This window comes from Conger conger, chromosome 11, assembly GCF_963514075.1.
Source record: "Conger conger chromosome 11, fConCon1.1, whole genome shotgun sequence".
Taxonomy (NCBI): Eukaryota; Metazoa; Chordata; class Actinopteri; order Anguilliformes; family Congridae; genus Conger; species Conger conger.
Genome location: NC_083770.1, coordinates 31,960,575 through 31,977,800, shown reverse-complemented (window position 1 = coordinate 31,977,800; position 17,226 = coordinate 31,960,575). Strand labels below are relative to the sequence as shown.

Below are 17,226 nucleotides of genomic sequence, written 5' to 3'. Positions count from 1 at the left end.
CCTGCAGTTATTGACACACTCCAGCCTAAAAACCCAGACTATTTGATAAAAGTGAAAGGAGGACTAACTTGGTCCATAATGGAGCAAGGTTGGTCAATTTGGTGTGGATTTCTCACATGCATATAATAGCCAATCAAAGAATAAGAGATTTAGTTGAACAATGGTTTATTTTATAGGGTGATTACAATGAGAGGACAGCAAGTTGGTGACAACACCTCAAATAGTGAATGAGGCGTATTGCCACTGCATGGACCTATGCACTACAAATGTGGTACAAAGGGCAATATCTTGCTGGGTACATATTTTAACCTCTATTTTACATGGGTGTTACATCCTTGAACTGGTTGAAACGCCCATTAATTGTACACACTGGGAGGTCTTACTTGGGCGTGACAATTCAAATGGCAAGAACAAAAAGATGAACCTAAAATATAACTGTTGTTGGGCACAGTAAATTAATTCTCACATCAGGAGATGACTGGAATGGCTACTTTCCATAGCCTAGGGTAGAGGCTGTGAGGATGGAACCCTGCTCCAGAAGTGAACCTCTACTTATATGAAGCCTTGGGCTTCTGAATGTCCAGTCTGGAAGTTTGCTTGAAGAGCTCACTGTGCCACTTTGATGTTTTAATCTCCAGTCTTGAAGACTCATTTAATCAAGAGACAAAAGGGTGGTCTGGGTAATTAAATGAAAAGGCATGCTGGCAGCTTTCCAGTGCAGTCTGATGCAATTCACAGTCACTGAGGGCCCCTGTGATCTGTGTTCATTAGAGAGATTAGGAAACACACCACTGGAGGGAAGTGAACATCATGTACCATTCTGTCCAAAAGGCAATCTGCCCCTTCCTTCACCGGCAAGTTAAGAATTCTTTCTGCACTTCTTAACTGAGTTTGGATGCTGCAGTGATGGGGCAAACCAGAAACAAGGACTGGACATTCAGAATTTGTGAGAAATATGTGAGAAATTTGTGAGAAAAAAAAAAGGGATTAAATTATGAATTTTTGGGAAAACACACCCAGATACAACACTGTCCTGGAAGAATGGATAGGACCCCGCTGACCAATGACTGCTATTTTTCTTCTATTGTCATGGAGATTTGTATCACAAAAGCACATTTATCCTTCTAAGCCCTATCATTCATTTTTGTCTCCTGTAGAGTACATGAGTCTCTGGTCTTATTTTCAATTGAAGGTCATTGAAGAAACTTGTTTTATGTATAAAAAAATAAATAAAAATAAATAAATAAAAAAAATTTGCCGGGTCCCAGGAGGTTATGGAGCTTAGAGGTCTCTAATTTGACTCTAAATTTATTGTTGCTTTATTCACAAAACCTTGGGGAGAAATCTAAACTCCAGCAGACCACCAACCCGGAACATTATTTATGGACAGGCTGGGAACGAATAGCAAGTTCAGTAGGCTTTGTAGCTAACAATGTCAGATACAAACCCAGTAAACAGACAGCAACAGCCCATGAGTCCCATGAGACGGCATTCCACTTTATTTATTTATTGACCATTTCTTCTGTTGAAAAAATCCCACCTGTCTAATTCGCTAACTATGTAAAAGTGTGCTCATATATTATGATTCTCCTCCGAAACATGCATTGGCAGCTTGGCATTTCTTTTTACACTGCTGCCACAAGCTGCACACGTGCATGGGTGGAGGAGACCTAATCATACACGTGCGCAGAGAGCAAGGTTCAACGCGAACCCTGCTGACTGAATCCCTCCCACAGTATATCCCTTGGGCAAAGCAAAGCCAATTGTGGGTCATCCCATCCCAGCCAGATTCAATGAGACCATGGTGCTCACTCATGTGCGACAAATGGCACTATTATGGAGTGAGCTACCCAGCAGCCCTGCTAATAACCATTTTTGGATGCAATCTATTGTGAGTCAGTGCATGCTCACATTAGTCCTGTCGTCAGTAAAAGCTTGTAGTGGTAAGAAAAAAAAACAAAAGAAAAAAAAAGTGGTAAGTGTAAGCTGTGCAATCAGTTGACAGAAGCCAAGTACACACAAGTATACATAATACATATTTTTATTATTAAATAAGACAATCATATTTAGAAATGGAGGTACAACATTGTCTTGTTTTTTGACCCACCCCCTCAGAATCTGAGATATACTATACACCACAGGCTCACAAAAAATGTATGAATATATTTTTTGAAAAGGCACAAAGATACATAATTCAACATTCATCTTAATGGTTTCCCCTACTTTTGGGCTTCAAAGCAGAGGGGTTATTGAACAATCATTTTTAAAGAAACCCAGAGAGAAAGGAAAGTAGACAAATGAAGCACAACTACAATTCCATTATATAACCAGAGCCTTCATCTGGATCAATAACATGGAATTCTCATGCACAAGGGCTACCGCCTTTCAAGGGCTGAGGATAGCTTAATTAGTCCGTCATCAACACACTGGCACAAATACAGACCATAGACTGATCGGAGGTATTATAAACTGCCTTTAAATTATGATCAGATGTTCTTAATATACAAAATGGGATGGCAGGCATTGTATGTAAACATCTAAAAGTAAATAGGCTCCATCATGAACAGAGGAACAGTTTTTGTACAGTTATTCTTGTGTACACCTGTTATTATTTTGGTTCCTAACCATGGATTATATCACAGATCTTTACAATAGCTATATCTGACTAATCCAATGCAGTTAAAGGTAAACCTTCTGTTTTTCCAATTCTTACACCAGCACGGTGGAAAGGGCAGAGCAAATGGAGACATAACTACAGGCTATGAACTCACATGTATATTACTGACCACTTCAGGTGCCTATTTACAAGGGTTCACCACTGATGTTATATAAGCATTTGTGACTTCCATGCCGGACAACAACTCTGCATGCTTTTCCACTGGCTATAAAGTATGTGTGTCACATTTGGCAACAAAACTATTACATTTAAATTGAAAGGCTATACTGTGACTGGTCTTGTGTGCTTGTTTTTCAGCTCAGCTATTCCAAATAATAACACTGAATTTGAGTTGTAAATGTGATGTAATATAATGCAATGTAAAGACAACTTATTGGCAAAGCAGCTGGCTAATATTGACTACTACATTACTGCTAATGTATCAGTTTGATACTCAGATATGTGGTTAAACATCTTCTTTCCTTCATAGTAAACTTGCTAAGTTGCTGCCTACCTACAGTGAGAATGTTCTAAAATACCTTTATGTCTTGTGTTACAGTTTGTTCCTGGTATGAAGTCTTAACAGTAAACCTGAGATACACTGATCTGTCAATCTGTCCATCTGTCTTCTGTAGGGAATTTATAACTTGGAACTCTAATGCCTGTTTGTTCACCCAGCAGTTAGATGCCATCTTTTCACAATTTCAATTTCACTTACTCTTTATCTGCTCCTTAAGCTAATGGAATGGAAATGGAAAGCTTTCCAAAGTTACTGCCTAGCATGAAACAGGCTATTTATAGCATTGTGACTTCATTTGTAGAACCCACATATAAATAAAACATTTTATCAGCAACAAAAATATTATAACAAACACACCCAAAGGGGGACATATTGGTTGGACAAGTCTCATTAGAAAAGTTTTTCCCTGACAACGAACATTTGAAGCAGGCAAATTGGTGGCAGGACCGCATCGTTAATTAATTGATTCCCACAGTAACTTGGCCTGTCCTCTAGGACACTTTTGTGAGGGCTTGCATCTCTGCCTGAGGAGAGGGTTGGTCTTTCATGATGGATGATCTGTAGGAATAATTAAGACTTTAAGCAATTTGTTGGAATTCCTCCAAAGGAAAGTGTGTGTGTAGGTGTGTGTATGGGGGGGGGGGTATTGCCTCACAAAAGACTGTACCCTCCTGTACTAGGAGGTCCAATGCAGGCTACCCATCTTTGGTCCTGCTCTTAACCCATTAAGATTTGAACAGACTCAGGAAAGGTTAAAACACTTTGAAAATGAGTGGCTTTGTGCCTTAACATTAACACTTCCAGCCCTCCCCCTCTTCCAAAACCATCTGATGGAGATGCTGGAGCATAGGTCCAGATAAGGGTGGGAGTCTGGTTGACTTACTGAACCCCTGTGAACCTAAGGTGCAGCCTTGCAACCCTTCAGCACATCTGTCCAAGTCCGATTGTTTGGTCCATTCTTCCCACCAGGCAAGGTAATAAATACTAGAGATACTACAAACTAAAAACTACAGTGCAGTGTTTTCCATTTTTTTGAGCCATCACGACACCTGTGTGAGCTCTGGACAGTGGTCCGTCTGTTTAAAGAACAGTGATTTGACTTTTATGGCAGTGGAGAACTCCTTGCTCTCCTTAACCTCCATAATCTCTGTCCCTGGAGTAGGCTGGTGCTTGCCCCCATTCTGAAACGTACGTCCCACGACACGCGGCTGCTGCTGCAATTGGGGGGAGAAAGGGACATCCGCAAGGTCAGTTTTTGGGATGAAGCCTGGCTGAGAAAGGGTGCCCAGATTCAGGCTTGCCCGGGGAGTACTGTCTGAGTCAGGGGGAGCCCCGGGCACACTGTCTCCGGCAGCCACACCGCTGCTGCTGCTGCTGCTCTGCTCAGCATATGAGTCCAGGCTAAACCCGTTCACCTTGGAGGCGCAGACGTCCACCATGCTGGTGCGGGTGGACGTGCGGGCACTGCTACCGCCCTCAAAGTGTGCGGGCCGCCCCAGCACGTGGTGGTGGATGATCCTGCGGAAGGTGAGGCGGAACTCGCGGATGCGGTAGGCATAGATGAAGGGGTTGACCACTGAGTTTGCGTGGGAGAGGATGATGGCCAGGTACATGATCAAGACCATGGGGCGGTCACAGCCCGGGCAGAAGAGGGTGAAGCAGTTGATTATGTGCAGCGGGAGCCAGCAGACGGCGAAGAGCCCCACGATGATGGCCAGGGACTTTGCGGCATGGACCTCCTTCTGCAGGGTGGAACGCGACTTCTCTCCGTGCACAGCTTTCAACTCAATCAGCTTCAGCTGGTGACGGGCTGCCATGAAAATGCGCAAGTAGATGCCCAACATTAGCAGCAGGGGCACCAGCACACAGGCAAAGAAGTTGAAGTACACCATGTAGTCCATGACGACCACTGCCTCAAACAGGCACGCCATCATGCCTGTGGGGCAGGGGGCTGTGCTGTTGTCGGGATTGGTGTATTTGTTCCAGCCCAGCATGGGCGTCAGGCCAATTATTACAGACAGTACCCAGCAAATGGCGATGATCCCCTTGGCCCGCTGACCAGTCACCAAACTGTTATACCTGGAAAAGGGGGGAGAGACAGGAATTTCAGTTCTGCTAACAAGCGCATATAGCAAGCCATGGCTATGACAGTGTAACTATAATTAGGAAAGTCACAAGGTCTCTTTTTTCCCTATTTGTTAATAGAAGTGCACTTGAGGACTTCCTGGCGCTGAACTAACAGCAGTTTCCTGAGAATCAGGATCTTCCGCAGGGTACGTGTGAATACCATTGGGAAGCTTAGAGAATTTACTAGTGGGCATTCGAGGACAAGCAGCCATTTTATTGCATCAGCATCAGCCTCTATCACCCTGGTTGAGAACCTTTTATGCTTTTGTGACCTTTTTCTTCCCAGTTTGGGATGCCAAATCGTGTTTACCAGCCCTCATTGCTGCAACCTTTGCTATTGATTCGATAGAGTGCAGAAAAGCACTCTCCTCTGAGGCACACCGCTTCTTGTTGGTTCACACAAACATGAGTCAGAGGAAGACTCTTTGAGGGGCAGCTTAACAGATGGACTTGCACGAGCCCGATCAACCAGCACAAGCACACAACACAGGCACTAAAGAACAGTGCCCATTTGTGCAATGAATTTGGGCAAAGAACTCCTGAATTTTGCAACTGGCCTCAGTCACAGTCAAGACCACAGCTAATGTTTCTCAAACAAGCAATATCATGGCTCCCCCAACAGTGAATATACTTTCATAATCCACAGGGGAGACAAATTAATTCTGAATTACAAATTATTATTCGATGACATGTATATACTTAAAAAGCAGCAGGCACCTCCTGGCCTTTGTGTAGGCTATCATGAAAAAGCTTCCAGTTTAATTTTCCACAGCACATCCAGAAAAGTAATTATATTTTAATACAAATGTACAGGCAAGAGAGTGACATGAGGTATAAAGTACACATTTACTGCTGGGTATCTAGCCATACAAGTGGTTATTTGCCTTGACCTTATTAATGAGTGATTAATAATAATGTTTCTGCAGACTGAAGGCCATTCGGCAGAACAGGCATTGATTTTGGTAATCTGTTCTATTGTACCCAGCCAGGCAAATAAATGGCCTGGTTCATTTTAGATGACAAAACCACCGGTAATAACACCCAGTAAACAATATCAGAGCCAAGGAAGCCAACGGAGGACGAGCTTCTTGTATGGAGAGACATGGGGAACTGTCGTCTGCTGCAGTTTTCCTGAGAATGCACAGCAATCTAGTGACTGTATACTTCATATACAAGCTAATCATTTTAAAATGAATTACTACCAGTCAGTATGTGTATCAGTATCACACGCATGAATGCACACACACGCACACACACACACACACACACACACAGACACACACGCACACATACCCGCACAAACATAATGACATGCTTTGAATAGTGTTCCACCTGCTTGTGCTACATATGGATAGTTCTAATGACATGCTGACCAGGAACAGGAATGTTTACAGTAACCCTCTGCTTAGTAAACCAAATAAAGTGAAATCTTTTAAGTTAACAGAATAATTGACAAGATTACAAAATGGTATTTCTCAGCTATTACAACCAGTGGGATATTTTACAGTATTGGTATTTTTGAAATAGCTATTTATTATGGTGCCAGGCTGCCTAAAACAGACTCTGAATATGGACACAATATCTCTGACATCACTATCAGTGGCGGTTGTTGAAATGAAACAGACTGGGCGGAAAACATCACTTTATACTATTCTTTGTTCCCAAACTGCTTTCACTGATTTTCCTTGATGAAAGTGTGCCAGCAATCCATTGGCAGGTAAACACAGTTTCACTTCATGTTAGAGAGACTAAGCGATACATTCAATTTAGAAAAGTAAGTTTTAATCATTAAGTATACACACAACAAAAAAACTACACCACTCTCTTAACTACCACATTCGCCTTAAGCAAACCTGCAATATACCATAGCTAACTAAACCTGTGCTTTAAGAGTTTAAATGACAAAAAATGCGCATTGCAGATCTTTACCATGAATCGGCTATGTATAGGTACAGAACAAACAGTATCGAGCATTTTTGAGAGTGTCTATAAAATGTGAACAATTTTGTGATTAGTAAAGAAGTAAAGAAAATGTATTATGAGCCTAAATTACCTACTTGAGGAGAACCAGCTATATCTGATGGCATTGAGTATTGTGTGAAGTAATTGCTATATTGTCAATCAAGGAAAATGATTGAGAACCAGTCTACAGAAATGAATCAGCTTATAGGGAAGTTTTCTGACCTGTCTCTTTTAAGCACACCAACTGCCCCTGATCACTATGGGCAGCCAGCTCTATGCATCCATGGCTAGCTGTGCGTTAACTACGACTCATCTAAGCTTGTGTAACTCAATTTAAAGAACAATTGGAATCATACAGCCACATCTAGTACAGTGCCAAAGGTGCCAAAGTGGTGCCAGCCCAGCTCCCAATGGAGCCACACAGATTTTTACTATCTGTAGATTCCATAGCTCTGCCCAGACCTCTGATAACATGCCGCTCATATGCAGACAATCTTGTGCAACTGACACCTGTTGGGCCCTGCAGCCACCATTAACACTGCCTTCAAACAGATTCAGAGAACTAAGGAAAGGATAATCCCGGGTTGGTGATTACATCAGTGTAGAACGGAACCCTCTGTTGTCAGAAACAGTAAGTTAAAAAAAGATACCAGAGACCAGATACAGGCTATATGGTCACGTGTTCTGATTCTGTTTTCTTTGTTTATTCACCCTATTTTTAATACATTGCAGGGTATAAGAAAGGACTAAGCATATACTGTAAGTAAATGGGCTAAGGGGTATCAAATGGATAAAACAACAACCAAACAAACACACATAGCAGGAAGAGAGGGGTGCATAAAGTCAAATACAAAGCTGAGACATAACAACCTTTCACAGACCCTTCTGAAACCTCTAATTATCCACTGAACCTTGATGGGAAAACAGAACTAGTTAGAATTAATAATAAACAAAATAAATATTAGAAACAACAACAGTACAAAATAGTTAATGTTCAAAGAAAAGGTCTATTTTCAGTCTGCCTTTTGGTCGTTGTGGGAGAACAGCTGAGTGTTTTGGCCGGCTCTTACAACATTCTCAAGATGTTAAAGTTCAAAGGTCATCCATAACTAAACAAACTCCTGGGTACATGGATACATAATTATAGATGGACCAAGAAATTAAACCTTCATCACGCTCAAGGAGGAGAAATCAATACATTGTTCAAGCGAAAAATGGGAATAGCCTACCACTACTGTGAGGATGTACAGAAGTGAAATATGTTTTTGGAAAAAGTTAAATAGCCTTCTGTCTAGACTGATTCAATAGTGCTTTTTAAAAAAGGCATACAAACCGCTATGACACTGTACTAAAGAAATAGACATTCTATACCACAGAAAGGTGCTGAAAATGCAGTAGAATATTAACATGACCACCACTGCCAAGGAAAGCCATTCTTCTCCTGCTGTAAATTCCAAGGCAAAATCAACAGACCACTGAGGCAGCACATAATGCCCATTTTAATGGGGGATGGCTTTGAAAGCTTTCATCTGCATTATCTATTAGCTAGCAGAGTGCTTAATTTACGGTTCCCAAGTGGATCAGCCTTGTGGGAAAAAGAACATCTACCGTCACAAGGATATTATAAGCTTGGGTTGCCATTTGCTCAATGGATCCTGCAGCCCAAATGTTCCTCTTCCTGGCTTTTTAAGGGAACTTTAGGTCCTGCAACCAAAAATGCATTTGCCCCCTTCCTGATTTCCTGTATTATGATACACTCAGTGGGCACATATTGGTCTTCTGCTGCTGACCACTGAGAGGTTTGACACATGTGTTCAGAGATGCTCTTCTGCATACCATTGTTATAATCTGTGGTTATTTGTGTTACTGTCATCTTCCTGTCAGCTTTGACCTGTCCGACCCTTCTCCTCTGACCTCTCTCATTAGAAAGGTGTTTGCCCGCAGAACTGCTGCTCACTAGAAACTGTTGTGTGTGAGGAGATCAGCAGTTTTTGAGATACTCAACCCACCCTGTCTGGTACCAACAATCATTCCACAGACAAAGTCACTTAGATCACATTTCTTCCCCATTCTGACATTTGGTCTGAAAACAGGGGAAACTCTTAACATCTGCATGCTTTTGTGCATTTAGTTGCTGCCACATCATTGGCTGATTAAATATTTGCATTAACAAGCTAGTGTACAGGTCTACCTCATAAAGTGGTCACTGAGAGTATATGGTAAATGGTTGGCATTTATATAGCACCTTTATCCAAAGCGCTGTACAATTGATGCTTCTCATTAATCTCACGGCGATTGGCTGCCATGCAAGGCACCGACCAGCTCGTCAGGAGCATTTGGGGGTTAGGTGTCTTGCTCAGGGACACTTCGACACAGCCCGGGCGGGGGATTGAACCCTCCAGCTGCCAGACGACTGCTCTTACTGCCTGAGCCATGTCACACTGAATGGTTTTTGGATCTTACAGACAAAGGGACTAAAGGGGGTAGAATCAACCACCCCTAACACCTTCAATTCATGAACCCCACATAGAAATCAAGATACAGAGCCCCCAGTCATTGCTGTTATAACCGGTCACAAATGTCCAGCACCGCAGCCCTTTCAGAAGTACAGGTGCTAGGGACTTCTGCCTGCCATTCCTGATGCAGTCCACGCTGCGAGCATATAACTATGCTGCTGTGCTGCATCTTTCAAAGTGAATAATTGCTGTCTGTTTAGAACATAGCCACTTGTAATGCTCCAGGAAACGTTCCACGCATAACAAAAAGCCTGTTTCGACATCTTACAGAAGTACATTAGACATTCCTTTTTTGATTAATGAAAAAGATAGGGATCAAAGCAGGTCATTTAACTGTGGTCATTACAAATCCTCAACTAATTCACAACAGTAATAAATCAAATGCCTTCTGGCCCTGATAGACGTATTCTGCTTCACCCTGATCACAGAGAATGTTAGCCATTAACAAAAGCACACATTTTGTTCTGGTTTAGTTAGCAGCGCTAATTTGTGAATCGGCAGCTGACCACTGACACTAAGTACTTTAAATAACATTAAGCTTGATTCTGTTCTTAGTAGAGAATTGACACCAGGCCACTATTACAAGAGGAATTAAAATAGATAAAACTGACATAAAATAAAATGTCTGAAGGTGGCTGACGAAAGTGTATATTATCACATAACCAACTGAACTGATTATTCCACTTTTATGGCACAAATGAGCACAACAGACTTCCAACCACAAATTTGTCTTACAGCAGTTGCACTATCCATTCAGAATCAGCAGTCAAATAATTGCTGCAATATTTATAAACTATAAATGCTACATGATATATAATTGCTTCAACCTACCCCCCCACCCACACACACATACACACAGGAACTACAATTCCCAGATATCCCCATTGGCCGCCTTACCGCAAGGGGATCTTAATGGCAATGTAGCGGTCAATGGCAATGGCAAGGAGGCTGAAGATGGAGCTCTGGGTGAGCACCAGGACGAAGCAGGCGATGAAGAGGCACCCGTAGAAGTGGCCGCAGAATCCCGTGCTGATGGTGATGGAGAAGGGAATGGCCAGCACGCCCACAGCAATGTCAGCCACCGCCAGGGACACCACAAAGAAGTTAGTGATACTCTGGAGGTTGCTGTTGAGACACACGGCCCAGCAGACCAGCACGTTTCCCAATACGGCCAGGACCGCGATCACCAGCTCTAGCAGAATGTAGATTAGAGTGGCAGAGTCCGTCACCATGGTGGGGGAGAGGGCAGGGTCACCAGGCATGAGGGGTGGGGCCTCGCCTCAATGTCCATAGTTGCAGCTTGGCCAGCAGAGCCGTACAGCAGGGGACCACCTCACCCTATAGGCTCCCTCTGCACCAAAGGTGTCCTCTTCCAGCAAGGTAATTGGGGCACGCCTTTTTACCTTACGAATGTCCTCCGGGAAAGGAATCAGTGTTCATTGCAGTGTTGCCTCTGGTGCATTTGCTCGTCCAATCTTTAAAAGCCTATAAGTCCGGTCTGAAACCCCCTTTCATGAAATGCCAGCAAGACTGGAATGGCACCAGGCAGGAAATCACATGGAGATCCTGAAAAAATCCTGAAAAAAAAAAAAAACAAACAATATATTAAACTGCAATTTTCTAAATAACACAGTTGAACAGAAAAACGGTTTCACTTAATAGACATGTAGGTTTGCATATGTCTGTGTATGTGTGTCTGTGCTGAGACTACCTCATCCTCTAAAGAATGCTTTTTGTCCAGTAGGCCAAGTACTGCAACCAAGAGTCATGTGACCTTAGGGTTAATGGAGGTTGCAATGGTCCTCAGTATCTCTCCCAGGAATGTGTGGACAATGTATTGAACAGCCCTGTCTGGTTATAAATCTTGACATACCTTTCTAACACTCTCTCCTCAGAAGTACCTTGAAAGGGTGGGCTGTTTGGGAAACTAAGTGCTGAGATTTAATGATAAAGACAAGTGGAATCTCACAATTCTTTGCAGAAGATATTCCTTCTGCTTATAACAGTCAAACAAACTGGCTGGCAGGTTCAGAAACTGAGAAAAAAAAATAAAGAGGGGAAGGCATGTCCCAGGATTCCTTCCTTCACACTGAGAGCTCTAATGTGCATGCAGTCCCACAGTTAGTAAGTGCTCAAGATCTCCCGTACTTCCTCTGACCTGCAAGCTGAGAGTGGCCAGAGCGTTTTTGACCCAAAGCTCTTGTTTACAGAGCAGAATTCCCACAGTGTTTGGCTAGGATGCTTTTGGAGGTTGCTTGTGTTTTCAGGAGATAGCAGCTGCATCCAAAGATAGGGCCACTTTACTATCCACCACATTTTGTTCTTATGGGACAGAGAATGTTTCTTTCCCCACCCCCTCTGTTATTTAGTCATTTGAAAATTCCTGATTGGGAGTGAGGGCGGAATGCCTGCATTGTTCAGATAACTGCTGTTTTGAATGTGATTGGTTATCAATACGCGCATGAGAGAGGGGGACAGGGGCCTACGAGGACTGAGGACATGCTGTGCATGTGAAACGCTTGTCACTAAACAGAGCTGCCTGGCTCATCCTGTGAAATAAGAGAAAACAAAGGTTTTAGGGCCTGTTGCTTGGTCTCCTTGACTATTAATCACCATAGATGTTTCTTGTCTTGTTGCTAATGGCAACATTTTTGTGTAAAATGCTACAGTGCCATAATGTAATTACTAATAATAACTAATAAATAAACCAGTTGTCTCTACAGAGCTTGCTGTCTGAAAAACAGGGTAGTTGTGTCTGGAGTCTGCTCTATTCTTTGAAATCAAATTAAACATGTAGCCCAGAGATTGTTAAATACAATGTATAAGTTTGATTTTTCTGTCATTGTTCCGCAGTAGGAATACATTGTCTTCACTTGTGATGTAGACCTACATTCACTAACTAAACAATGGGACGTATAGTATGACTGGATGGTTTCAGGCTGTTTTAATTAGCTCTCTAATTTTAGTAAGCTTTTTATACCTGCCTCATTGCATTTCACAAATGCACTGCCACCTCAGCTAGGTGTCAGAAATGGTAAATGTTATATTTCAGTGACATTTAATTGAACATAGTAACTTTACTTCATCCTTCCTGTAATCCCTACAGGAGATTACAGATGTCTGTATTTAATCCATCCATCCATCCATCCATCCATTATCTTAACCCGCTTGTCCTGAACAGGGTCGCAGAGGGGCTGAAGCCTATCCCAGCATACATTGGGCGAAAGGCAGGAATACACCCTGGACAGGTCGCCAGTCCATCGCAGAGCACACACACCATTCACTCACACACTCATACCTATGGGCAATTTAGACTCTCCAATCAGCCTAACCTGCATGTCTTTGGACTGTGGGAGGAAACCGGAGTACCCGGAGGAAACCCACGCAGACACGGGGAGAACATGCAAACTCCGCACAGAGAGGCCCCAGCTGACGGGGATTCGAACCCAGGACCTCCTTGCTGTGAGGCGGCAGTGCTACCCATTGCACCATCCATGCCGCCTCTGTATTTAATGTAATAACCAATTACATTACTATCTTGACCAGTGACATAATCTGAAGAGAAATGATTGCTATCTCTAATCAATGTACATGATGCAGGGCAGGCTCCAGGATTCCAGAACCCACAGGCCATGCATAGTGCCCTAACACGGCCTTGTCTGGTGCAGAATCAAAAAAACTTAAAACATCATCCCCTGTGCAGCCTGAAACAGGAAGTGATGAAGAAGCTCTGTCTGTGGCAGTGTAGAATGGTGTGAAAATATTATATTTGGTTGAGAGCAGAAGCTGTTGGTTTACCACTATAGCTTGCCACTTAAAAAATACAAAATCCTTCCCATGGAGGCTATTGCATATGTGACATTAGTTACTGCCACCTTATGATTATAACATTGTTGAGGCTGACTGTTTGAGATAATGAAAGAATGCCGGTGTGAGGATCCTTTGGGGCATACTAGACATAGAGATTACCTTGAAACAACAAGAGGGTAATTATGTCTTCTTAGTGGGTCAAAGCAGCTTATCTAACACAAAAGTCAATTTTCCCTCATCGACTAGGGAGGGAAGGTGTTTTGACACCAACCTTGATGAGAATGTGCAACCGCCCAATCTAAAAAAAGAATAAGAATTCAACCAGCTTCCCCTTTAAATAACCACACAAGAAAGAGGATTCCTCATAAAAGTATAAAAGCAGACAATGATCTATTGCCACAGAAAACACTATGATAGAGCAAGGCTGAAGGCTATTGCCAATCACAGGAGAAACCATTTACTTTCTTTGTTTTGTTTTTTTTTAACCATTGTTGCTGCTCAAGATAATGTAAATGGTAAACAATGACTGGGAAAAGGACTTAATGCGCTGGATTCCTCTCGTGTGTGAAATAAGACCCACCACGCTCAGGGTGAGGGTGGAAAGATCACCACCAGACTATCAGCTCTGGTTTCAACAAACGCAGATGACCTGGTGCAGTGCAAACTACAAAGCAAACTGGCCTCAACCACAAGAGAACTGGATATTTTCTCTTCCTCTTTGAGGCACAGTGTGCTATAGTTAAACTTTAGCATATATGCAAAAATATATTGTTTCCCGCCATTTATCCACACCATGACAGACTCCTTGGTCTCAAACATAAGGTTGTTCCTGGGTGTCTAGGTACATTCTCCCTGTTCTCTAGGAAGCATAATGAGTTTTATTAAATACCTTGTAGGTTTCTGCTCACTAGTGAGCCCCAGTGGTAACACTTAATACTACTAAAAATTAAAATTGTTCACAGCACAGTTGACGGACACTACAGGCAAAACCATCAGCCATGGAAACACTTTGTGGGTAACTGACTGTCAATCTTTCTGTTTGGAAACAACTCAGGCAAGAGGACCTGCAACATCACAAAGTTGTTTGCAGAAGAAACAAGAGCTTGTCTAAACACTGTTTTGACACCAATCTAATCCCTTAGACTTGTCTTGAGGTTTTGTGTAAACTAAATTGCTTGTGATCAGGTATGCATACCACTGGCCTCAAGGCTAAAGCAGACAACATGGCATGTCTTCAAAGTTCAAACTCTTGAAAGCTTTTTGGGAGATACATTTTTGCATGACAGGTTACATTAATCCATGGGACAACAATGTTACATGATTTTACTGTCATTTGAAGGCACACAGCCTTTTTGTTGTGTTACTTTAAGCTAAAGCATCTTACGATTTAAAACTTACAATTCAGGGGCAAGGTTTACAATACCTAGGTTCACGAAAATACACCCTGTGAATTGTACTGTGGGACCAAAGAGGATGGAAATATGGCTTTAATGTTAACTAAATTAAGGTTCAATTTAAATAATGACCTTGGCACTTGATCTAAATGAGGACAGGGGGAGTGAAATAAAAAAGATGTAAAAAATCGAGATAGATCACAGTCTAAACAACTGGATACATCCCATAATATTGAACTGACTGATTTTTCAAGAAGGTGTAATAAGTTTTAACAATGAAAATTCCAAGTAATGCCAATGGGAAATACCACGCAGAAAAAGAAATGTCCAATTGTCCATGAACCAGCAAAATGATCATGGTTCTCTTCAGCACAGGACAGCGCAGGCAGAGTGAGTACAAGAGCCATTATTTTCCAAACGCACGCAAACGAGTTTTGGATTGAAATAGGAGAAAATTATTTCCTAATTATTTCCAATTATATGCGGACAAATAAGCCAATGCAATTGAAAATGTCTTCTGCTGTAAAGTCGGAAGTGCATGCCTTGATCGGCCATTGAACTTCTTAAAGAAGATTGAAATTCCAAGATTGAAATGCACAAAATAAGTGAATATCACACGCAATACTGCCTCATTGGAAAATCTACACAGCCGAAAATGTACAGCAAAGAATAAAAAATAAAAACACAAATGTACAGGCATCATTTGATCATATAAAATATATAATTGTGTACAGAAATATAACGCAATTATGGTGAAATGACTCAAAACGTAATTCTCTATTCGGACATACGAACCACACAAACGTAACGATTCAGATTCAAAAACTTACCTAAAATTGCTCCCGTGGATGATGCTTCCAAGTGAAAGATTTCCCAAAACTTTACCAAACTGGTAAGAAAATGCTTTTAGTTGTGCGCCAGATTAAATAAACGTACACTTGCTCTATGTTTTAGTAACATCAAACGAATCTATCCATAATTTCATACATTTGCGTATATCTACAGACTTTTTATATTGAAAGGCCAATTGATAGATAAAGTGAAAAATTAATTCTGAATACATCAGACGTGAACAATGATGAAAATAAAAGAAATAGTCCGCCATGCCACGGTTCCCGGCATTGAACACACCATTTCAGTAATCCGTGAACTGTGAAAAAAGGATGTTGCAAAAGGGGAAAACGTAACAGCGTCCGCGGTTGTCTGGGACAATGATGATATTACATCTTCCTAATACACTCATTTTCCATACAGGTACGACATCCACCGGCACCGCGCTCTGACTTATGTAAAGCTAAAGCGCGCACTGAAAGCAGTCCAGCTACTGCTGCTGCTCTTTCCAACTTTCGAGCCAAGCAATCGTTAGGACCTGAAGAAATCATAGTCGTCCAATCAAACGCAGACTTTGGCCATGTGATTGTTTACGTGTAACAAACACTGCCTACGTGATGAGGTCTTTGGATAATCAAATTAATATCCAGATGACTTCCATTTGTTAAATGCGTGTACGGACAATAATTTTTTCACACTGATATTGGTTCAGTATGCAAGTCAATTAGCCTAAAGGATAGGCATTAGGCAGGTACGCTGTCTATACCGCAAAGCGCGAGAACGACTAGGGTCCTGTCAAATTTAGCTGTATTTATTGGAGCGTCCAACAGCCGTCTCTAAAACGTGTAATAGCACAAAACTAAATAATTATATTGTTATAGTCAGATACTGGTACGTTTATGTTTAAACCATTACGCATAGGTTACTGTACCTAGATACATACAATGCAGGCCATAAGTATTTTAACAGTGACACAATTTTTGTACTCCAGCACACTGGATTTGAGATTAGACAATAAATATGAGATGTAAGTGCACTTTTTGAGGGTATTTACACCCATACCGGGTGAAGCGTCTAAGAAGTGCAGCCCTTTTTACACAATCCCCCCACTTTTGAGGACGAAAAGTAATTGGACAAATTAATATAATCATAATAATTATAATATTTCGTAGGTTTTGGCTATGATTCCGATTAATTTATGCAGATATTCAAGTCTAATGATTTCCTATTTTACTGACATTGACGGTTTTCTCTGTTGAGGAATTTGGTATCGGGGATTTCTTTCATTTCTCCAGTTGTTTAGACATGTCCACATATTTTAGGGAATTCATCTTGGTTTCTGGTTTGAATAAAACTCCTTCCAAGAAAATTATTCTTGCCTTATTAGACTGGTCACGAAGATGCAGATTA

At 41.7% G+C, this 17,226-nt stretch overlaps 1 protein-coding gene across 1 annotated transcript; it reads right to left on the bottom strand.

The window, feature by feature from the left end:
* Nucleotides 1-2,025: 2,025 nt before the first annotated feature.
* On the bottom strand, nt 2,026-16,308 carry adora2aa (adenosine A2a receptor a). The gene is made up of 3 exons (XM_061260560.1): nt 15,816-16,308; nt 10,679-11,358; nt 2,026-5,255 (listed from the first exon to the last, which is right to left on the bottom strand). Exons 2-3 carry the CDS (start codon nt 11,041-11,043, stop codon nt 4,217-4,219), a joined length of 1,404 nt encoding a protein of 467 aa, XP_061116544.1. The 5' UTR covers nt 11,044-11,358; nt 15,816-16,308; the 3' UTR covers nt 2,026-4,216.
* Between the last annotated feature and the right edge of the window lie 918 nt (nt 16,309-17,226).

Coding starts and splice junctions, on each gene's coding strand:
- adora2aa (XM_061260560.1), bottom strand. CDS start 11,043: ATGCCTGGTGACCCTGCCCTCTCCCCCACCATGGTGACGGACTCTGCC. Junction 5,256..10,678: donor GCCATTAAGATCCCCTTGCG/GTAAGGCGGCCA, acceptor CCCCTTTTCCAG/GTATAACAGTTTGGTGACTG.